General features: G+C 34.2%; 3 protein-coding genes and 1 long non-coding RNA gene across 4 annotated transcripts in view; 1 reads left to right on the forward strand and 3 right to left on the reverse strand.

Annotated features, from left to right (window-relative positions):
* The window catches only part of LOC140698699 (uncharacterized), a 164,601-nt gene that overhangs the window by 3,322 nt on the left and 135,830 nt on the right, over nucleotides 1-25,449 (reverse strand). Inside the window, exon 4 of the long non-coding RNA XR_012076548.1 lies at nucleotides 16,401-16,515. This is a non-coding gene — a long non-coding RNA (uncharacterized lncRNA). The remainder of the gene's footprint in view (nucleotides 1-16,400; nucleotides 16,516-25,449) is intronic.
* On the forward strand, nucleotides 4,189-5,293 carry OR56B2 (olfactory receptor family 56 subfamily B member 2). The gene is given in 2 exon segments (XM_031681023.2): nucleotides 4,189-4,196; nucleotides 4,327-5,293. Coding segments are annotated over 2 exon segments (975 nt in total).
* Nucleotides 12,885-13,913, reverse strand: LOC102531692 (olfactory receptor 52N5). Its single transcript, XM_006203441.3, has one exon. The coding sequence runs from the start codon at nucleotides 13,859-13,861 to the stop codon at nucleotides 12,971-12,973; it is 891 nt and encodes a 296-aa protein (XP_006203503.2). The 5' UTR covers nucleotides 13,862-13,913; the 3' UTR covers nucleotides 12,885-12,970.
* On the reverse strand, nucleotides 21,661-22,629 carry OR52N1 (olfactory receptor family 52 subfamily N member 1). Its single transcript, XM_006203603.3, has one exon. The coding sequence runs from the start codon at nucleotides 22,627-22,629 to the stop codon at nucleotides 21,661-21,663; it is 969 nt and encodes a 322-aa protein (XP_006203665.2).

Raw genomic sequence — 25,449 nt, forward strand, 5'->3', positions numbered from 1 at the left:
ATGTCAGAAGTCATCATTTTCCAGCCTCACTTAGTTTCTATAGATGTTTGTGCACGTATTTTTCTTAGCTTTCTGACTCCAAAGCAATCTCACGGTATCAGGCCTGAGTGGCTACTGTCCTGACTGAGGAAACAGACATCTAGAACCTTATTCAAACTGACCAAATAAATATTAATTCTCCTCCTATCTTGCAAGGATTTTAACTAAGCATTTTAATAGAACTGAATTCGTAATCCAACCCCAGGAGCTAGAAACAAATCATCTTATTTTATAGAACAGAGAATCCTAGAGGCTAAGGTAGTTTTTCAAGTTCATGGGGCCACAGAGAGCTGTTTTCATCCAAAATATCTGAGTTTTTGCTGAACTCTAAGAATAACACATTCAAGTGTGTGGTTTCAATGGGAAACTTACAGTAATTGAGAAGATACATTTTCTTAAACACCCGATAATATGTAATAATATTTAGCACAAATCAGTGGATAAATAAACACAATCCTGAAAGAATACAGCACAGTTTTCTTCCAAGAAATTTCATGTTATAAAATGTCTGTCTTAAAGTTTTCTGATATTTCCATCTAGGTCATTACATTAGCTAACCTGTGAGTCTTATTTTTTTATTTCCTTACTAATCCATTAACTTTTGAATCTCCATTACATTGAACAGAAATTGAGATGGTGGTCACCCCTGTCTTGGTCATTAAATAAGTAATTTTTGAATTTTATTTTATAATACGTATTACAAAAGTTTCCTTTTTGCCTGGTTTAAATTTATTTTTAACTATAAATAGATAAAATCAAATGCTTCTTTGATTTATCTTAACTATATTCTTTTTATTTTTAAAAATACTTTAATACACTCTATATTTTAGAGCAACTTAGAATCACAGCAAAATTGAACAGAAGGCAATTCCTCAACAAGTTAAAAATAGAATTACCATGTAATGCAGCAATTCCACTTCTGAGTGTATACCAGAAAGGACTGAAAACAGTCTGGAAGACATATTTCTACACCCATGTTTATAGCAACATTATTTGCAGTAAATAAAACATGGAAGCAACCCAAGTGTCCATCCGTCAATGACTGGATAAGAAAAATGTGGCATGCACACACACATACACATACACACAGGAATATTATTTGGCCTTAAAAAGGGAGGGAATTCTGCAATGTGCTACAGCAAGGATGAAACTTGAGGACATTACACTAAGTGAAATGAGCTGGTCACAAAAAAACAAATACTTTATGATTCCATTCATATGAGATTAGAGTGATCAAAACTGTAAAGACAGAGTGTTATGGTGATTGCCAGGGGATTGAGGGAGGAAAGAATGGAGAATTCCTGTTTAACAGTATACAGTTACAGCTTTACAAGATAAAAAGAGTAATGGGGATGGATGGTGGTGATAGTTGTACAATGTGAGTGTATCTAATGTCATTGAACTGTACTCTTAAAAATTGTTAAGATAATAAATTTTATGTTATGTCTGTTTTACTATACACATGAAAAATGAGTGAAAGGCTCCAAGATATCCCATATACCTCCTAGCCCCATATTTGCATTTTACCTTATTTTTTAAATGTAGTTGATTACAACAAATATTTTTCTAATGCTAAATCATACATGGTCGTGCATGATATATTGATTTTTATAAGCTTGATAATTAGATTTGCTAATATTTTAAATTTAAAATCAAAACAGTCCTGAAATATTTATTTTTGAAATACATTTTCAGTTTGAAATTATCTTAGTTTGGTAGATGGAAAGTTTTCCTCTTTTTTGTGATTTCTTAAATAACATACACAGGAGAGTAATTACAGCTCTCAAGAAGTAGATTACACTTTAAGGTATAATTTGAAAGTTATATCTTAAATTCTCTGGCAAACTTTTCTCGTAGTGTGTATATTCCCAACTTCTGTTTAAATTTATTAGTCTGTTTTGTACACACTTTAAAATACTATATCGTCTCTAAATGTTCAATTTTGAATCCTAAAATAACTCATTATACTCTTCAGTATTTTTAAATAACTTTTTTACATGCCAAGTCTCAATTTTTTTATTTCTGTTTTCCGTTGAATACTTTCTTAGGTTTTGTCTATTTTAAGACTCCCTTTAAATAAAGTTTCATTTTCAGAGAATTCCTAATATGTTTTCCATTACATTATTGTCTTATTTTTTATTCTGTTTTCTTCGTTCAACCTGAAATTAGTTATTATAATTCTTGCATTAAGTGATTAGTAGACTAATCCATAAACATGTTTTTGTTTGCAATATATGCATTTAATGTTATAGATTTATTAAACATCACTTAACCATATCCCTAAACTTTTAAGTTTCTTGTTGTTTTCCATTCTTTACCTTTTGTGATTTTTGTTATTATTTTATATTTGATCCAGTCATCATTTTGAATTATTGCTAAATCCAAATATATGCATTTCTTTTTTTCTTTTATGGTTATTAATGTTGTTTTTTATTTTGCTTTATGGTATCTATTATATTTATTTTTTCTTCTCACTTCTGATTAGAACTTGCCTGATATACATACTTCTATGCTTAAAATGTAATCTTATTTTTTGCATATGGGTTTAAATATAAATTATTTGGTACAAAATTGTTAATAGTGCTGTCAAATCTATATAATTATTATATTATTTTTATAATTATACTATATATAATATATATAATTACTATATAATTTTTGTTTATATGTTCAAGAAATATATTTCAAGAAATATATTTTAAACATTTTTACCACAACTTTGAATTTGTAATTCTCTACTTGAATTTCTTTCAGGGTAAAATTTTGTGTTAAGGTTCAGGTAAGTCACAGATATTTTATTATCCTATTAATGGTTCCTTTCATCATTGTATAATTATCTTTTCTAATTGAATTGATGCTTTATAAGTATTTGATATTGATATTATTAAATTTTTTTGCCTCAGTAGGAATACCTGATTTATTCTATTCATTTTTTTTCAAATTTTGTATTTTAAGTGTTTTTAAAATAGATACTAAATAGTTTTTAAAAATTTATTCTGAGAATTCCTATTTTAATCAACAATATAATTATTGTGTTTACAGATATGTATGAATTGTCTTTTTCGTGTTTTCGGATACTCGTGATTTTATTTACTCGATTTTGACTTTAGTAAAATATTCTTTATTTCTTCTCTTTATTTTTTGGAATGATTATTTCTGCCCCCACTCCCACCATCATTCCTTTACATTTTTAACATACTTAACTGTCAGTAGCTCTAAGCTCCTCATGAATAATACAAAAATCATGGACATGTAAACTGCTTAATCCTCCTTCAATGTTTACTCATTTAAATATATATATATACTGAGTGCCTATTAAGTGTCAAGTTCTCAGGATAAACTGGTGGCATAAATGGAAAATCTAACATGCTTGGTTTCTTTGGGAGATATGTATATTGACAATGATTTAGGCATTGGTATGTATCTTTGTTCCTTCTTTGGACAGTTAGAAGCAATATTTCTAATTGCACTTTTTTGTAAGGTTGAAGCTATTTCATTGCTAAGTTGATGAAGTAATCTCATTATCAGTACCCAATACATCATGTTCAAGAACATTTTCCTGGTCAGGTTTGGGTGTTAAAATGCAAACCCATAGACACCACAGCTTTTGTTTTATACAGTATCCCTCTAGGTTACTATGACAGCTTAATCATTTTAGAAGTCAAGATTAAATTTATTTCTTGGCTTTACACAAACACTACCATTTCACACATCAATTTCCGGACTATAAAATAGATATACTATCTGACCTCAGATATTTTAATACAAATTAAATGATATTTCGGTGTACTTCATGAATTCTAAAGTCCTTGAATAGGACTTTATATATATATAGAAAAATATATTCTATAATCTGTTACCTAAAATGACTGCATGCATAAAAACCACTACTCTGAGTCTATACACTTGGTCTCTAAAGAAAACAACCCATTAGCAAACTCAAACTTAAGAACCAGGCTGTGATATCAAATAGCTCTCTTCTTGTCCAGTTCCATGACTTACAAGATGGAAGATAATGATCAAGGCCTTAATTTTCTCTCATGTCCTTCTCCTTTAATATGACCACCTTATGGAGTTCTTGAGATGATTAACTGAGTTACCAAACAGAAGTGTTATCACAGTTCCTATTTCATTAGAAATGTCCAACAAATGTTAGTGCTGCGATGAGAGTAATAAAGATGATGGTTTCCCCTACTTTCAATATCATTAATCTGGATACTCCTTTTCCACCACTGTCAGTGAGTTTATTAAGAATAGTAACCTTGAATATTTTTCCTCTTAGTGAAGGATGCTCCAGGGTCTCAGAAACTCCAACAGCTCAAAGTTTCAAGTCTCTGAGTTTATCTTGATGGGGTTCCCAGGCATTCACAGCTGGCAACACTGGCTCTCCCTGCCCCTGGCTCTGCTCTACCTTTTAGCTCTCAGCGCCAACATCCTTATCCTGATCATCATCTATCAGGAGGCAACACTGCATCAGCCTATGTACCATTTCCTAGGCATCCTGGCTGTGGTAGACATGGGCCTCACTACAACCATCATGCCCAAGATACTAGCCATCTTATGGTTCAGTGCTAAGGCCATCAGTCTCCCTGAGTGCTTTGTGCAGATGTATGTCATACATTGTTTTGTGGGCATGGAGTCAGGCATCTTTGTCTGCATGGCTATAGATAGATATGTAGCCATTTGTCGACCACTACATTATCCATCAATAATCACTGAATCTTTTGTGGTCAAATCAACTGTGTTCATGGTGCTCAGAAACAGCTTTTCTACCACCCTGGTGCCTGTGCTGGCTGCTCAGAGACACTACTGCTCCCACAACCAAATTGAGCACTGTCTGTGCTCTAATCTTGGAGTCACTAGCCTATCCTGCGATGATCGGACAATTAACAGCATCTACCAGCTAGTTCTGGCCTGGACACTCATGGGAAGTGACTTGGGTGTCATCGTTTAATCATATGCTTTGATACTTCACTCTGTGCTGAAGCTGAACTCAGCAGAAGCTGCATCAAAAGCTCTAAGTACCTGCACTTCCCACCTCATCCTAATCCTTTTCTTCTACACAGTCATCATTGTCCTTTCCATCACGCATACTGTAAGAATGACTATTCCCCTCATCCCAGTTCTACTCAATGTACTGCATAATGTCATTCCTCCCGCTCTCAACCCCATGGTCTATGCCCTCAAGAACAAGGAGCTCAGACAGGGCTTCTATAAGGTTCTTAAGCTAAATATCAAGGACAACAATGCATAGAGGATGCTCACTTCTCTAATTTCTCCAGATAGCTACCCAGTGCAATATCCAACGAGTGCTTAATGGGAGAAGAATTAAGGAAAGGGGGCACTGCACATCTTTTCAGTTATTGTAATGAGTCCGTGGCAACAACTGAAACTTAAAAAGAAAAAAGCAAAGCAGGTAACAGGCATATTTGAAATCATTGGTTTCAAGCAAGAATCCTCATCAAGAAGAGTAACATTATGATGTTTATTGTGTCATGGGATGCAAGGGAAAAGTAAGTGACATATGCTACCTGGATTTCCTCAGACCTCTCTTTTTGTTTCACTTATCTTTCATATGTCTCCTTGCATTCTTTTTACTTATCTACTTTTTAGTTTACAAGAAAGAAACTACTGATTATGAAAATCAATCATATTTATTAGTTCAAAACATTTCTGAATCAATTGGAATAATTTTTTCCTCTGTTACAAATGCTCAGCAAGCATTCTCATTTTCTGGGTTTGGTTTGGGAAATCCTTTCTGGAATAATTAACCATTATCCAAGAGCCTTATCTTCCATGCATCACTCAATAAAGGGCAGAAATAATGTCCTTGGATATCAGCAAAACAATAGTTAAAAGTCATGAGAATAGTACATTTTTAAGGGACCATCAAAACATTGCAATTTGAAATGTCTAGGAGAAAACTTGAATATTAACAGAAAGAGATGTCTTTAATCTTTGTAAAACCTTAAAAGTTAAATATGATTAGAGCATCTTCATATTTTCTTATTTTGAACTCAGGGCTTCTAGGATTATTAAGCTACTTTGGGGCTTGTGTACTTTGTAAGGTGACTCCCTAAGGTTCCATTTTGATAAATTGGGAAAGGATGAAAGGGCAGTTTCCAGAAAGAGGAGGAATATTACTGGCAACAACGAACAAAACAAACAAAACATTCAATGTAATGTATATTGGTGTGGGGATACACTCTCATAATTTTCAATGTGTATAAAAATATATAGCCAGCATTACAAATGAAATGTGCCAGGGCTTTTTTCATATTGCCAATATCATAGTTACACAATTCTTAAAACGTTTTTCAAGGATTATAACCAAAAGACTATGTCATGTTCAAGATAATTTTTGGTCATTTTTAAGCCTTTTATTCTTCCATCCCAGACTGCTCGCGTTTTTCAAGCAGGCTTCATCTACTTAAAGTCATCCTCTCTCTTCAGTCAAACTTCTCTAAGTCATCTTAGAGCCAACACAAATATTTCTTAATTTACTATCTATTGTTTATTTATTTACCCTGTCATTCACTTAACCACTCAATTGACATAGATTGCAGAAATGCAGGTGGTAAAATAGGAAAAAAAAAATAGAAATTCGTGGAAATAGGGCCAAGCTAAATATGAACAAGAAAATATCATCTAATTACAAAACTCAGAAACAGAAATTCATACCATGCTTCTTGAAATTGCCACAACTGGGATTCAAGTTTTCCTTCAACCACTTTGGTGATGAAAAAAGAAGAATTCAAAAATTATAAATTTTATAAAAAGCTGACTCAAAACTAGTTGTTCTGAAAAGGCCCCTGAAACTGAGCTGGGAGAAGTGTTATTTTACAAAAGTCCTAATCAATATAACACATCGTTGTAATTTATGGCATTCCCAACAGCATCTTCCATAATGAAAATAATTGATGTTTCTAGTTGTTTCTTTTGTGTACCTCATAAGACCAAGGAAATAGTAAGAAATGAAGATTCAGTAAAAACAGCTTTGTAAGGATACAACATTGACATTTTTGTGGTCCTGGTCTAAAGATCTCTATCATTCTTCCTAATTTATAGTTGTAAAATTGCAAATACACAGATGCATGCAAGGATTGGATTTCCTTCAGTTAACCCTTCATTAATATTACAACTATCTGGACTTTTTAAAATGTATTCAAAGTTATCAATACTAGAAGGAATTATGAGTACAGCTAGTATAATATGTTGTTAATCAAGTGATAATTTATGGTTTTTGTTAATCAACTAATTAAATGATAGATATAGGCTTGACCTAATAAAAGCCAGAAGATCTCTCACTTGCATCATCAGAGAACCTTCCTAATTCTCACAATACAGCAGTTCATCTCTTAGTGTATGTGCCTGTTATCCATCTGTCTGCCCCTCCGGACCAAATATCCCATGAAAATGTTAATAACTTATTCATGTCTCTACCAATAGTATTTTAGCATAATGCCAGGTAGGTACTATAAGTTCTAAATGAATACTTTTAATTGAGCTAATCGATTTTCTTCACTTTAAATATTGCAGTCATTAATTTATAATTTATATCACAATTAACATAGTACCTAGCTCACTGTGAGGTTTTTAGACATGTAGCTTCTCCAGAGGATACAAGTACTGTGGAAGAATTCTGAGACGTACAAGAGTATATTTAAGAGATCCACTGAATCTCACATGACCATCTGGGGAAGTTTCAAGTCTACTTCTAGGTCTCATCTGATTCGTATAAAGCTGTAGAATCATGTATAACTTCAGAGAGAGGAACTACAATGAGCTAGGGCCTGTATCTGTAAGTCAAAACCATAGGCTGATATAAGCAATTTACTGTGTTTTAACATGCTATGGATCTTAGGGTAGTGGATACAAAAAAAAAAAATATATATATATATATATATATATATATTTCTTACACTGGATGTCTCAATAGAAGTCAAGAGGAGGATTTAAAATATAACTCAATAAAATCAATTCCTGAAGCTTTAAGTAGTGTATGTCTGTTACGATGTATTTCATTTTCTAATTCAAGAATAAAATAAAACACAGCTATTCTCTTCAGGCAAGTTTGTCATTAATAGTATTCATTTTATTTGAACTCTTGTTAAAGGTTTGAATTCATTCAGTAGCAACAAGCTAGGGGTCAATAGATCTTCATTCTTCTTGAAAATTCATCCATATTGCTTGTGATAGTAAGGATGAATTATATATCTTACTTGGATTAAATAGAAATAAAGCCTTCATCTGCATTGATGAAAAAAACTAAGATATGTCTCTAAAATGACCTTTAAAAACTGTATGATAAGCATATTTACATGACTCCCTTCACCTCTAGATTTGAACCTTTCCTTGATAGAAACTGTAAAATATTCAGAGATGTAAAGTCAGCACATTCTGTAATGCCAAGCACCTTTTCAATGTATTATATTTTTGATTAATAGAGTAAGTTTTCACACACAAGGACCTACTATATAGCACAGAGAACTATATTCAATATCTTGTAATAGCTTATGTTGGAAAAGAGTCTGAAAAAATATATCTGTAATATGAATAATTGAATCACTTTGCTGTACACCTGAAACTAGCATAACATTGAAAATCAACTATAATTCAATAAAAATAGATGAACAAATAAAAGAATAAGTTTTCACTGTAAATTTATGCCACAATTAGTTCATTGCCTGCCTCATTACTGCAATCAGCTAAAATTTTTGAGCCACAAATATTATATTACCTTAAAAATCAAACATTGCTACTTTGTTTTAATTAATATTTTAATTGAGGTATAACAAACACACAGAAGAAAATACAAGTCATGACTACACAGCTTGATGAATTATTTATCATGAAAAGAACACAAACCAGGACAGAAATGTGTTCCCCAGCTGAATTGCTCCACTCATACCCCTTCCCAGTCAGTAACCACTCACTTGAATTCTATCAACATCAATTAGTTTTTCCTGCTTTTGAACTTTATATAAATACCATCTTGTTATTAATCAAGCAGGAATTATATGTTATTTATATTATATTATATGTTATATGTTATATTTTATGTTAATTCCTACTGCAATGAATGCTGTTATCCATAATTCCTAGAAGTCCTATGTGATTCTCGTATGTTTCATAGTTCTGTATTTTCTATTTTTTTCTTAGGAGTATTTTGGAGGAAAGTCGATGATTGAATCAAGATTTTCCAACTATTATTTGAACGATATAAATTTTTATGTTCATTTTTTTCCTTCACAACCAGTAGTTGTTTAAGATAAAGAAATATATTGCACCAGTTGAAGACTTCGGCTCTGGGATACACAGACCAAGTGTCATCCTAACTTGGCCTCCTATTGTCTGTATGACTAAAACAATTAGTCAAACTCTGACATTCTTCACTAAAATGTGGATAATAATGTTACCTTTTATCCAAACTGTAAGTATTAGTACATAGTATCAATAAATAAACACTGTGATTACTAAATGTGTGATTACTGTACTTCAGATACCTACCCCATACTGCAGGACAGCCCCGCAACCCCTACAGAATATCATTTGTGAGTTAGTGCCTTAGTTGCATTTTTAAGACATTAATAAAACACCTTTTAAAACCCTTTTACTGGGATGTCTCAGAGTTTTACATGGTCTGCAGAGTTTTGCAGCAAGTACTAAATTCAATTTAATTGGACTGCAAGTGTGTTTCTAGTGTTTTCCTGGAAGGCATAGACAATCTTAACCAAATATCAATGTTAACATAATAAACTAACAGCATATGCCTTTAGTGTGATGCACTGAGAATGACAAAATAGGTAATACATATTTGAAAAATGTACAATCTAAATCTAATCATAAATAATATTCAGACAAATCTGAGTGCAATTCTATGAAAAAACTTCAAAAATATCAATTTTATAAAATTAGAAGAAATTCAGTTCAATTCAGTTTTAAAAGACTAGAAGTGGTAGTTAAGAATAATTTATAATCTTGGCTTGGGAAACAAAAATTTACCATGTAGAATATTATGGGGAAGATTGAAAGGATTTGTATAAAAACTGTATATCAGTTAAAAATTTTACATGAATTTTAAGTCTATAAATTTGACATTGTACTGAACAAGAGAGAGAGAAACAGAGAAGAGAGACACAGCAAGATAATTTCAGTGACTGCATTTAACAAATGAAATACAAACTCCAAAAAATTAGAAAAAATAGAAAAATTGACAGAAGACTTAGACACTTCACAAAAGAGAATAAATAGCAAACAGTCACATGAAATGTTGCATAGTATCAGTCAATAGGGAAATGCAAATTAAAACCACCAGACAACACTAAATACACTGAATATTTAAAATTAAAAGAACTGACAATATCAATTTTTAGCATGATGTGAAGCAACTAAAACTTTCATATATTGTTGGTGAGGGTGTAAATTGACAGAAAAATTTTGGAAAACTGTTTTGCAGTACTTATTAAAGATAAATATACACTATTCTATGACCCACAAATTACACTTCCAGAAATATTCCCCAAAGATATGAGTATTTATATCTACCAAATGATATATACATAAATGTTCAAGATAGTGCCAAAAATGTCCCCAAATTGAAAACAAGGCCCATCAATGGCAGGATGAAAAAATGTATATATATTATAGATAAGTAGGTAGGTAGATAGGACCTTTATATATAAATATATACATATATATCATATAAAATTAAATATTTGTATTATATAATATTTGTATATTTATTATGTTATAGTTATTAAACATATATAAAGTATCATAATACTACACAGGAATTAAAAAGAATTAAGTGCTGCTATACAAGGCAATATATGAATCTTACAAATTTACTACTGAATGAGAGAAGCTAGATATAAAAGTGTATCCTGTTAATTTCTGTTATATAAAGTTTTTAAAAAGACACAAGGAAATCTATGGTGCTGAGATAAAAATTGTGGTTATCTTTGGGGGCCATGTGAAAGCTTCTCGGTGGATGGAGATATTCTGAACTTGGGTCTAGGTGTTGGTAACACAGGTATACTTAAAATTTGTGCACTGTACTCTCTGTGCACTGTATGCTCTGTAAGATATAACTCAATTTAAAGAAGAGGAGTAAAAGAAAGATCTCATGGAAATGGTTGATATTATTGCAGAATTTTTTCCCAATATATTAGATCAATGTTTCTCAAAATTGTTAGTCTTACTATCCAATTTACTCTATTAAATTTACTTAAATCTTAAAGAGCTTTTGTTTAACTGGTGCATATCTACAAATATTGACTGTGTTCAAAATTAAAATAAAAATTTTAAAGTATTAGTTAATTTAAAATTATAATGTCTATTTTACATACATACACATTTTTATGAAAAATAACTTTTTATAAGCAAACAAAAAATAGTCAGAAGTAACATTATTTTAAATTTTGCAAGTATTTTAACATCTGAGTTAATAGAAAACACCTAGATTCTATCTGCTTCTGCATGCAAGCTGTTGAACTATGTTGTTTCATTTAATACTTATGAAGAAAATATGACCCCACATAGATATATAGTTGGAAGAAGGGGAAGTCTTTCATAATTTTTTGGTTAATTGTGGACATTCTTCTTTGATACTACATCCAAAATTGACAGCATATAGTCTCTTAAAGATTAGTTGCAATGTAAAACCTGAAACCACATGATAATCTGTTGCATTAAAACTGTTGATAATCTGTTGCATTAAAATACATTGGTCTATCTTGCATTGAAATTAGTCTTCACATACGCATCATTCTGTAACATCCAACATTTGTCAACTGGAAATATTGGCTCACTGAGTTATGCAGATCTTTCAAATGTTGACATAGTTTATTTTTACAATAGTAATCACACACCATATGGACTCTAGAAAATCCCTTGGTATATTAGTAAAAGCATGAAACTGAAAAAGGCAAATAACACCTTAATATTACTATGAAAATTGTTGGGACTTCATGGACTCTCCCAAATAGTCTTGAAGTTCTCAGGGATCCATGTATAACAAACACTTCAACATGTGTCGCATTTGATGTTCCAGAGGTAAAAGTGGAGGGAACAAGATAGATGACTGATGATCAGTGAACCAGGGAGAAGGTATTATTGAACTGAGAGATTACAAGAGATTACTATATCCAAAATGTTTTCACACATCTGGTAGTTGTGAGCATTATTTACACGGTGTCCGTGAGTATTCTAAATAAGTAGTTTTATGCAATAGTGAAAACTCTCTGATATCAGTAAATAACTGAGGAATAATAAATCAATATTCAGAAACAGCATAGGTGTTTTGACTCATCTATTGCATTTGTTATTTTTTGAGGGCTAACCTATACATTACACATATTCTTTACTTCTTGAGTAAATTGGTCTGCATCGCTTTTTATAATATGATGTTTACTGAGTGGTATTCTTTTAAAATCCATGACTTCCATTTTTTATCTGTATATTATCATCATAGTTCATAAACTGAATTTTGGCATCAAAGACTGCCAAGCCTGGGAAATATCCTGAAAAGCAATTTCATTTCTCATCTATGGGAAAGATTACATAGGCAAGACTCTTAAGAACTCTCAAAAGGTTAAGAAAATATCTTACATGGATATATTAGAGGAAATCTGTAGCAAGTCAGTATCAATGACTTGGTTAAAACTGGTCATGGAGAAAAAATTAGAGAAAGCACTGGAATATAAATCCAGAATTCTCTCTACATTTTCCCACTATAGTTGCAAAAAACATAAATAAATTGTGGAAAAGGCATGATATCACATGTGAGTGATTGTGTGATATCATACATACGTTTCTTCTTTGTTGTTTTTCATTCATCTTTCTTCTATCTAATTTCAGTTGTCCTGAATACTTTCACCTTTCTCACCCTGGAAGAGCTTTATGACATTGTCTCGAATCTGTTTTGTCTTTACTCCATAAACAATGGATTCAGAGTTGGGGGAAGAAGCAGATAAAGATTAGCCACAATGATGTGAAGAGAAGTGGGAATGGTGTGTCCTCCGAAACGATGTGTAAAGAAAGTAAAGAATGCTGGAACATAGGTGATAATGATGGCAGATATATGGGCAGTGCAGGTGCTGAAGGCCTTCTGCCGAGTGTCTGCTGATGAGAGGCTAACCACTGTCCGGAGGATCATAGTGTAAGACACAGATACACAGCAGATGTCAAACACTCCAATCAGGAGGGCAACCATCAGACCATAGATGACATTGACCTTGATACTGGCACAAGATAACTTCACCACTGACATGTGGTCACAATATGTATGGGAGACAATATTGCTTTGGCAGAAGGGCAAACGCTTGACCAAAAATGGAAAAGGAATCATCAGCAACACACCCCTCAGGAAAGTGGCAAGCCCAGCTTTGGCAATGATAGGGTTAGTGAGTATGGTAGCATAACGTAATGGATAGCAAATGGCCAGATAGCAGTCCAGGGCCATAAGCATGAGCACACCAGACTCCACACCTGTGAACCCATGGACAAAGAACATCTGGGCTAAGCAAGCATTGAAATTAATTTCCTTGAGATTGAACCAGAAGATGCAGAGGGCATTGGGTAGAGCAGTGGTGCAGGTAAAGAGGTCAATGAGGGAAAGAATTGCCAGAAAAAAGTACATTGGATGATGTAAGGACTCCTCATGATGAATGAGGTACACAAGGCCAAGGTTTCCCACGAGGGAGATGATGTACATTGTGCAGAGTGGGAGGGAGATCCATATATGTGCTCTTTCCAGACCAGGAACTCCATTAAGAATAAAAGATTTGGGGGTCATATATGAATTGTTGGAAACCAGCATAACCAGTTCAACAGAGAAACTATTTCTCCATAAGTCTCTATCCTGAGAAGAAACTAAAAAAATAGAAATCTAATTCAGATCATCCTTGAGAATGCAGACTTAAATCTGGAATAAAATTATATTTATAATAGAACCAACAATTGTTAATAATAGAGACTAGGAAAATGCACAGCTTATTGAATAATAGTATATTATAGGTAATTTTTTTAATTTTATAAACAATCTAAATATAATTTTAAAGCCATAATTACAAAGTTGTAGTTTCTGTTTTGTCATCAGATAGAAGAAGAAACTGAGGCACAGGAAGACTGAATAATGTTGAATGTCACAAAGCTAGATTCAGAGACAGAAATGATATTCATATATGACTCTAACATTCATGCAATGTCTTTACTCTGCATCCTGGTTTGACAGAGTACATAGCTTATGACAGCAAGTTATAATTGTATGAAAGAAATAGCACAGAATTTATTTATTACATTAATTTTGTGTGGCAAAATATAAGGCAAAAGTATGGTTATTTACACAAAATAAGATCTTATTCAAATTTCAGTTCTTTCTATACCAATTGTATGACTTCACTCTTAAAGTTTCAGTGTCCATCTATAATGCAAGGCTAGTGACACCTACCTCAAGGAGTTCTGAAAAAATAATCAGAAATGTATTTTACTCCTCGACTAGTATCTGGCGGATTGAATACACTAATTCAAAATGCAAGTGTGGATGTTAAATGGATATGAGATATAAGGATAGTGGCCACGAGGGTCAATCTAACTTGATTGTTCCATGAAAAAGAAAAAGAAAAAATCTCCCTTTCTCAAATACCCTATAATCCTTCAAGGTCATTAAGGTAATCTATTTCCTTTCTATGTCTTCTGTTTTCACATAATTCCTGAGAAGCATATTCTTGGGACTCTCCCTTTATTCTCTCTCTTGGAAACATTTCCACTCTCATGACCTCAAGCATAGCCAACATGAAGATAATTTTCAGATAATTAATTTTATAAGAAAGCTCAATTGTTTTTATAATTTTATAAGAAAACTCAACAATTGTTGAGTCTCCCTTCTAAATGCATACTGGATATTGCCATCTTAAATGTCCACAGACAGTTTAAATCCATCATGTCCAAGACTAAATCAGTACTTCAACCTCTATCCCATGTCAAAATAAGCTCCATTTCTGAGCTCTGTCTTTCAGATAATGGTGTCATCTCCTACCACATGATCTACCAATGTCTCTGTGACCTTCTCAGGTGCGCCTCTACCTCATCTTGGGTATGTTTTCTCAGGGCGCCTGAGTTCTTACTCTGTCCAGGTCACCTCATCATGTGTATTATCTGTGCTCCATCCTCTCAGACAAGGAAAGGAATATGTTTTCAATCCAGAAATATTTTTAATATCAGCCCTTCCTTTCTATTACTACTCACTGTCTTTTAAAGACCACCCAGCTACATGCACTATTCCTTTGTTTTGCCTCTTGTATTTTTCAAATTGAATTTGTCCTTTGGCATAATTTTGAAGGCATTTTAATCTATTACTTTAATGTCTTCTCATCAATTTGAGTGTAGAGCTCAGATTTCTTGGCATGGCATTGAATAAAGTAAAATTTAGTTTTTAGTTTCTCTTTCCCATGTTATTTCTTTCCATTCCCTAAGCACCCAAAAGTGTCCTGGTCTGGATGATGAATTACATGGTCATTGTATCCTAGCATTTCATGCTTAAACTTTGCTGACTACTTGCAAATCCCAAAATACTACATATAACTTCAAGCCTATGTTGTTTTGCTCAATTTATTTCTCTTATTTGAAAACACCTCTGCCGCTGAGAGATAGAATGTCACTTCCTTTAAAGAGGAGGATGCATTTCAGAGTCCAGGATAAGCTACTGTCACTAATTCCTTGGCCCAAGTACAGGATGTTTAAATTTGCTTGCCCAAAGCTATTAGTGGCCAATTCAGAATAAAATCTAGGTCTATCTAGCTCAGACTTTACATCTGCTTCACAGAACCAAATCCTTGATAAAGGTGAACGAGCAATTGGTCAGTGATTTCTCACTTGTTTGTTTTTGTGTTTCTTTGCTTGCTTGTTTTCTCTGAGGAATCTTTATAATCTGGGACATCTAAATCTCCCACTTCTTATGACTTCTCCTTGCCCAGTACTCCAGCCATCTTCCAAGTAAAGAATAAGAGGATTGTGTGGGGTGACTGATACTTTCTATTTCAAAGGGGAAGGTAATCTGGTTACAAGTACCATTCAGACTTACCCTGAACCTCTCTTACTTCTTGATTTTTGCCTGTGGTTCTGGAGAAGTAAAAAGGAGACAGAATATAGAGAAGTGTTGGGAGTACAACGACAAAGGCACAGGAAGACAAGTCCACTTCCAGGTCTTTTTTCAGTCTTGCATTGAGCCTTTTTCAATGAAAGTGACAAAACAATACACTGTACTACAAAAAACATACCACATGGAGATGTGCTTCACCTTACCACCTCGTATCAGTCACAATTTCTCTTCCCTCCTTCATAACAGTAGGTTCCATTACCTGATCCAGGTGTCTAAACCTGCAGGATATCACTGGGGCTTCTGCTGTTTCCTCATCCCATGTTGGGCAGCCATTTGATGCAAAGCTTGTGCTGTGCCCATTGTTGACTCTGGCTCTTTAAAGAGAAAATAGGCTTCTTTAGAATATCACTTGATCACAGCCCTCAGAAAAATCAGGATGAATCAGGTAACTGCTTAGGACCCAGGAAGGCCAACAAAGCTTGCTTTTTCACTTTCTTTTCACTTTCATGTTGTGCTTCTCTAAAGATGGCCTAGGTCAGCAGTTTTAAAGAGGAATTTAGGCTCTGGGACACAGGAATCAGATCCTATCAGGCATCTGAAGAATCCTGTCCATGGTCTTCTGGAGAGGACTATCAGAAAAAAAGCTGGATTCAGAAAAGAGAGCTCTAGATTCTCTGAGACTTGTTTCATCTTTTATTATTGTTGTTCTAAAATTTTCTTCCTGAAATGTTAAATTCAATTTTAGTTTCACATGGTGCTATCACTAAGACTGAATATTTCAAGTGTATGGACTCTAAATTAAACAGTTTCATTTGTTAATTTTTTTTAAATTCCACTAAGCATCCACCAAGTGCCAGACAACGTACACTTTGGCATTTAGCATAAGGCTTTTCTGCGCCTCCACTCTGGTTCTTCTAGGTTTACCTTGTGTATAAACAGCCAACTTGCATACAACTTAAATATTTACCCACATGTCTAAAGAAAGAAAACAGTAGCAGTACTCTTTGCTTGCTTGTTTAACTATTTAAATATTTACTTATTTATTATTTAATTAATTTATGAACTTAATTAAATTCCTATAATGAATATGCCAGTTTAATATTACCATACTTATTTTATCTAACCAAAATGCAACATGTTCAATAGCTTGCCAAAAAATAAAGAATTTTGTGCTCTCTACACTAGATACTAATGAAACATATCCCCTTCTTTCTTAATCCAAATCAGTTTCTCTACTTGAAAGTCACCTTTCTCCCACTCTGCTACCCTCATATTTTCCCCATTTTTTCATAATGATGATAATAACCTGGAGACCTATATACCAGAACTATTTGTGTATTTATCACATCCCTCTACCGACTTGTGAGCTATTTTGGTACATAAGCCAAATCTGCTACCTGTTTTATCCCATGAATGAAGATAGTATCTGGATTAAAAAAAAGAAGTAAGTTGGAATTAGATTGGCTGACTGCACGTTGCATAACTGAACTGAAGAAAGAAAAGGCAGTGGGAAAGGGTGGGCTAGTGACTTCAAGGGAAAAGAATGTACCTATTTATCTTTTCCTGATTTAAGGCATCTTAGAGTTACTATTGTCTAATTCTCTGTGTCTCTCATAATGTCACATAGTTATAAGAATAAATAATAGAAAGAGAAGAACTCTCTTATACTCTAAAGGAGATTCTGGGAATCTCTAGCTTCTTTCTTGCCAACAAAAGAGCACACATCCCGTACTAGAACTATCTCCACTTTGAAGATGATATAATCATGTTCTTCCTAAATTTTCCCAGGCTAAGAATTCACCAAGCAACATCCTCTGTACGGCAATGCCCTTGATCCTTGTAATGACACAGGCAGACTGGCACAAGGCTAGGTTTTGTCATAAAATAAGCCCAGAATCAAATGTCTAGAAGTCATTTCCTTACCCACACATATCTCCAGACAAGAAGGAATATGAAAGGTGCTCATGCCAGAGAGAGAGAATGTACACAAGGGTAGCGCCCTGGTACCACCTTATAGTCCTTATATCTCAAGCATTTAGTCTAGAAGGCTTCCCCCAGGAAACAGACATAATTTCATATCCTCAGGAATCCCAAGCTTCAGTGTGAAACAGGGCTTAAGAGCTCCCAGAGACCATGGATCCCTAAGGGAAAGCATGATACAAAGCTTTAGATACTTGGGAAAAATTAAAACCCCCAACCATAACAGGTCTCCAAATAAGAGAAGTCCAGAAAATGATTCCCATGGTACAGATATCCCACCATTAGGATTACAAGTTGGAAACGCTTATCTAGGGCAATTACAAATAAAGCAAAATATCTGTGTGTGTGACTGTGTGATGTATTTAGTTGTTCTTTCATTATGAATTCTAAAATATTATACTCACTAATTAAAAAAGAGAAAAATACAGCAATAAAAACATTTTTAAAGAACACATTTTCAACAGTAAGAAATACATGCTACTAGGATTTTGTGTTTCTTTATTTCCATGCATATGTAATTTTAAGAAATCAGAGTCACAAGGTGTTTCTTGCTGATTGCTCCAATTTATATATGCAGACAACGAAATATTATTCAGCCATAAGAAAGAAAAAACCCCACCATTTGTGATAACATGGATGAATCTTGAACAATTCATGATATGTGAGATAAGTCAGATAAAGACAAGTACTGTATAATATCATTTATATGTAGCATCTGAAAAAGCCAATTCATAAAAACAGAGAGTAGAATGGTGGTTACAAAAAGGTTGGGGGTGGGGAATTGGGTAAATGTTGTTTAAGGGTACAAATTTGGAATCATTAGATAAATAAATCCTGGAGGTATAATACTCAGCATAGTGACTAAAGATGACAACATTATATGATAAACTTCAAAGTTGCTAACAGACTAGATCTTAATTGTTCTCACCACATAAAGGAAATGGTAACTGCATGGTATGATAGGGGCATTAGCTATGGTGGTAATCATATAGCAATATGCAAATGTATCAAATAACACATGTTGTACACCTTAAACTCGTATCATGTTATATGTCAATTATATCTCATAAAAATAAAATTTTTAAAAAGGACGAATAAATTATCAGTTTATTATTATCAGTGACTTATACACTAATTTAAATAAGTTTATTCAAATCACTTTTTAAAATTATTTATAAAAGGCTATCCTTGTCAAGAAAATGAAAATAAATATGCGGTTATAAGTTAAAATAGAGGAGAGTGCTGTGTTTCTCCTGGCATTAAAAAGTACCAAATTGCGTGGAGACAGATAGCAAAATATAATTAATAAAAGTAGTAAGGGAAGTGATTAGCAATGAATGAACGATTTCAACAAATTCTTGGAAGAAATAACATGAGATGGTGTTAATGAAAGAAAGAATGCAATCAAGAGAGTGAAAGGCGATCTATGGAATGGGGGAAAATATTTGGAAATTATACGTCTAATAAAGGATTAATATCCAAAATATATAAGGAACTCCTACAACAACTCAATTACAAAAAAAGTTAATAATCCAATTTTTTAAAAAGAGCTATGAATATATAGTTCCCTAGAGAAGATATACAAATGGCCAACAGGTATATGATTTTATTATATACATTCATACCCAATTCATGTGAATATTCATATAATTACAGCAATTCAGATACTGCTTATTAGTTTTCAACTATTATAATCAAATAATACACAAATCTGGGAAGATTGTCAGAATCATAGCAAGTGGTAATGATCTCAAGAACAGATAATTAAAGACATTAACATTGAGGTTGGAAGTAGCCTGGAAAGAAGAATACACATACATACATATTTATATGTATATTTGTGTGTGATTTACGTATATGTGTGTGTGTACATGTATAACACTTGTGTATACCTGTATAAATGTATACACATACACACAGACACACACATATAAGTCACACAGAGATGACATATTGGAATTGAGTTAACATCTTCATTGTCTATAACAGAGTAGCTGGTAATCAAACTAAAGGTCATACATAGCTTGGAATAAAAGAAGTGACCACCAAAGAACAACAGTAGCATCCATGCACACATACAATGGTTTTAACTCTACCTCCGCAAGAGAATGAGATGGAAGAGACTTTCAAGATGAAGGTTTTGAATTTTTTCTTATGATTATCTTGTCTATGTTGTTTGATTATAATTTTTATAAATGCACATATTATTTGCACTAAATTCAGCATACTTCTGAAAGAAAAGAAAGCATACATATTTTGTAAGCCAAAGACAGATTGCATAGGAGGCAAGGAAGAAAATGTTTCACAGTTTAGGGAGGTCAGAGAGTGTGCCCAAGACATGTTATTATACACTATTTTTTTTTAATTGAATTACAGTCAATTACAATGTGTCAATCTCTGGTGTACAGCACAACATCCCAGTCTTGCATATACATATATATATATTCATTTCCATGTTTTTTCCATTAAAGGTTATTACAGTATATTGATCATAGTTACCCATGCTATACAAAAGAAACTTTTTTAACCTATTTTTATATATAGTAGCTAATATTTGTAAATCTCAAACTCCCAAGTTTATCCCCTCCCATCCCCTTTCCCCCGTAACCATAAGATTGTTTACTAAGCCAAGACATGTTATTTTAAATAAGTATTTTATTGAATTATAATATGCATGCAAAAAAGAGCACACATCATAAATTTACAGGTTCATGAAACGTCACCAAGTAGATATACCTCGTAATTGTCATTCGGGTCAAGAACTAAATCATTGGCAGCACCTCAGAAGCATCCCTCATATCCTGTCCAATCATTACCTGAACTCTCATTCTTAAAGATTTCTAATACCATGAATTAATTATGTCTGCTTGTGAGCTTCATAAAAATAAAATCATACAATATATATTACTTTGTATCTTTCATTTGACGTTGTATTTGAATTGACCACAGTTATTTGTTTATTCAGCTTCATGTTGATGGACATAGCTTCTGGGTATTTTGAGTACGCTGCACCTTACACCTTGACAAGTTTTCTGGTGAGCACATGTATACTTTGCTGATACACAGTTGGCAAACTTAAGAAAGAAAACAGCAGTCAAGAACTTGCAAAATAAGAATGAACGCCAAATAGTTTTGGCAGGAGAATGCTGAGATAAATAATTAGCACAGACAATGATGAACACAGCTCACGTTTTGTGAAAGATTTAAAAATTTTCAAAGTTCAATTCCGGTCCTAGAGTTCTGACCACTGTGCCTCAAAATTTTGTGGATTGTTCTTTGAGAGAGAGATCTGTCTATAAAGATTAAATGCATTGAACTTTGAAGTCCCCTACGAGTAAAGAGACTTTAGAGAATCTCTTTGGAATTTCAGAAGACAGGGTCTCTGCCTACATGCATATAGTGATATCCTTTCAAAAGAGGTAGAAAAATAAAGGCCACAAGCAAATGTTTCCTATGGCCAGATATCTGCTTTCATTTGGAGGGACCCCTGTTGATTTGATGATCTCAGGCTGGCTAAGAGAATAACTTCTCAGAAGACTCTATTTAAATGTTTGAGAAGAACTATCCTTTCCCTTAAGCAAGAACCCAGTGACACTTTCTCGTATCTGCTTGGTTTTTATCTCATACACAATAGGATTCATTGTGGGAGGCATGAGTAGATAGAGATTAGCCATAATAATGTGTATGTGTGGAGGAATGGAGTGTCCCCCAAAACGGTGTGTAAAGAAGGTGAAGAAGGCTGGAACATAGGTGATGACGATGGCACAGATGTGGGCGGTGCAGGTGCTGAAGGCCTTCTGCCGAGCATCCGCTGATGACAGACTCACAACCGCTCGAAGAATCATGGTGTAAGAGACTGTGATGCACAAGATGTCAAAACCCCCAATCAGGAGGGCAACCATTAGACCATAAATAGCGTTGACCTTAACATTGCCACAAGATATCTTGGCGACAGACATGTGGTCACAGTAGGTGTGCCGTATGACATTGCCCCTGCAATATGGCAGGCGCCTGGTAAGGAAAGTGAAAGGGATAACAAGCACTACACCTCTAAGAAATGTGAGGAGCCCGGCCTTGGCAACGACTGAATTGGTGAGGAGAGTAGCATAGCGCAGAGGGCAGCAGATGGCCACATAGCGGTCCAGGGCCATGAGCATGAGCACCCCAGACTCCATCCCTGTGAAAGCGTGCACAGAGAACATCTGGGCCAGGCAGGCCTTAAAATCAATCTCCTTGAGGTTGAACCACAAAATGCAGAGGGTGTTGGGGAGCGTGCTGGTGCACATGAGCACATCTGTGAAGGAAAGAAGGGCTAGGAAGATGTACATTGGTCTGTGCAAGGCCTCTTCAGAGTAGATGAGGTACATAAGGCCGAAGTTCCCTGTGATGGCAATGCTGTACATAGTGCACAGAGGGAAGGAGATCCACATATGCACTTCTTCCAGCCCAGGAATGCCATTGAGGATGAACGTGGCTGGAGTTAGGCTAGTGCCATTCAGAAATGACATAGTGACTGTTGGAAGTTCATGATCCAGCAGTTATAGAAAAAAGGTTTCTACAGGCAGAAAAAAAGTAAGTTCAGAGAGTAACTGACAAGTAGGCTTTTCTTTCCCATAATTGATCATTTGTCTTTCTTTTAGATCAATCACCATATGTGGTCTTTTATGTGGAATATGTGACGTTACCCTTTATTTGGGTCCATGCCGTGAGCATTAGACATTGACAAGATGAACTGACTGAGTCTAGTAGACTTGCTGGATCTGGATGTCTTTTTTAAAATCATATAGTCCACTCTTAAGACTGAAGTTGATCAGTAACTGACCAATTGGATGATCAAGGATTGATTAAATATTTGCTGTATTCTAGGTGGTCACCATCTTAATCAGAGATGCCTATTCCATTCTGAAATGTTAGCAATCCTCAATGGTTCTATGCTTTATCTAGTGGACGTACTGACAATGATTTCAACCTGGTTTTAGCCCAAATCCCCCATTTTTCTTTTGCAAGAAACTTAAATATAGAAAACTATAAATCAGCCACTTATGCCAAAAGCTTTCTTTAAGCAAAATCACAGGATGATCCTAAAGGTAAAAAATAATAAAAATCCCCTTCCTGGAACCCTCCTACACTGCTGGTGGGAATGCAGTTTGGTGCAGCCACTATGGAAAACAGTGTGGAGATTCCTCAAAAGACTAGGAATAGACTTACCATATGACCCAGGAATCCCACTCCTGGGCTTGTATCCAGAAGGAAGTCTACTTCAGGATGACACCTGCACTCCAATGTTCATAGCAGCACTATTTACAATAGCCAAAACATGGAAACAGCCTAAATGTCCATCAATAGGTGACTGGATAAAGAAGAGGTGGTATATTTATACAATGGAATACTACTCAGCCATAAAAACCGACAACATAACGCCATTTGCAGCAACATGGATGCTCCTAGAGAATGTCATTCTAAGTGAAGTAAGCCAGAAAGAGAAAGAAAAATACCATATGAGATCGCTCATATGTGGAATCTAAAGACTCATGGACAGAGAATACAGACTTGTGGTTACCAGGGGGGTAGAGGGTGGGAAAGGATAGACTGGGATTTCAAAATTGTAGAACAGATAAACAAGATTACACTATATAGCACAGGGAAATATACACAAAATGTTATGATAAATCACAGAGAAAAAAATGTGACAATGAGTGTGTATATGTCCATGAATGACTGAAAAATTGTGCTGAACACTGGAATTTGACACAACATTGTAAAATGATTATAAATCAATAAAAAATGTTAAAAAAATAATAATAAAAATCCCCTTCCTAATCTCATCAGAAGGCCACCTTTGGTTCCCTCAATCACTACCAAAGTAAACAGATGGTGAAGAATCACTGGAAATAGAACAACTTATGAGAAATTTATATTTTTCTAAGATTAAAGTTTCTTATAATGGACTCTAGAGTTTAATCCAATGAGAAGAGGATACTCATCATTTCAAACGAAAATGATTGATATTTCCTTTAGGACACAGTACTTTATTTTCAATCCAGATCACAACTTCAGAGAAGCATAGAATCAAATATCTCTCAAGCTATGTTATCTCCAAAGCTAAGTTTTTGTAGCATAAAGGAGATGCTCAATACATTTTTAAAGTCCATAGAAAAAGAAGCTGTGGGAGAACAAGGACTGACAAAATACTTACAAGTAGTAAGGAGGAGAATATTTAGTGTGATGGTATATTGTGAGGAAATAAGAAAAAAGTTTTGACCATAGGATGTACGCAAATTGGATGCACAAGTCTGAGGAAGTAGGCTACACTGGGCTGGAATGTGCTGATTTAGGGGGAAAAATGTATATGTAGTGTGATGTGGGGGACAATCCAGTAGAGGGAGTTGTTGGATTAAAAAAATAATCTCTCTGAATATAAAAATAACAATAATGAAATTTATAGCACTTCCTGAACACACGAGAGGTAACCCATCTGTCACCTCAAAGGTGTTTCCACTGAAAATTTAAGGCTGTGAAAAACCGGTTCTCCTTTCTTCATATGTGTCTTTTTTTAAATTTTGTATCCTTAGTTTTTAAAACATGAAGTCTGCATAGATGAAATCTAGGGCCCCTTTGAGTTGAGAAACAATTCAAATATCATAACTATGATATGAAATGGAGGTAATTTCCTGAAAGGAAAAGTTGATGAGGAACAGGAAAAATACAGAATAAGGCTTTCATTGCTCTTTTCTCTTCTCCCACCATGGTGTAAACTGTTCTCTCTCAGGAATGCTATTTCTAGCTTTCACAGCTGGGGGGATGTATTATCTCTCTTCAGAATACTCCCCACGAGGATCAGGTTTCAAGAGTTGAAACATGAATGTTTTCTCCAAAGTAAAAATGGGGTATACAAGCCAGTACGTAAAAGCAGCCTTATAATAGGGTACATTGCGCCTTTTCAAAAGTTATGAGAATAACCCTATTTGACAAGTCTCCTTTCTCTTCCCTTCTCAGCTATCATAATTAGAACCGACTCCTTTAATAATAAAAAGAATGCACCCCTAATTTAGAAATCTGCTTACCCTGAAAGTTACCGGAGTTCTTCAAGAAACTAAAGGCGTACCCACGTATTAAGTCATATTCACATCTATGCGATGGCCTCGGCCCGGCAGGAGAAATGTAAGTCCAATATTGAGACCACAAGGAGGTAGATGGAGGGCGGAACATTTCTATTCTGTGTGTGGTGCGTGTGTGTATGATATTTTCTAAAACTGGAGAGCTGGGAATACTCAGTTGTTAACTATCTCTTTCTACCATAGTCTCAGAGGAAAAGTGATTTTCCATGT

This window comes from Vicugna pacos, chromosome 10, assembly GCF_048564905.1.
Source record: "Vicugna pacos chromosome 10, VicPac4, whole genome shotgun sequence".
Lineage (NCBI taxonomy): Eukaryota > Metazoa > Chordata > Mammalia > Artiodactyla > Camelidae > Vicugna > Vicugna pacos.

Bases quoted from the DNA above. Each gene is read 5' to 3' on its own strand.
- LOC102531692 (XM_006203441.3), bottom strand. From the start codon at position 13,861: ATGCTGGTTTCCAACAATTCATATATGACCCCCAAATCTTTTATTCTT.
- OR52N1 (XM_006203603.3), bottom strand. From the start codon at position 22,629: ATGTCATTTCTGAATGGCACTAGCCTAACTCCAGCCACGTTCATCCTC.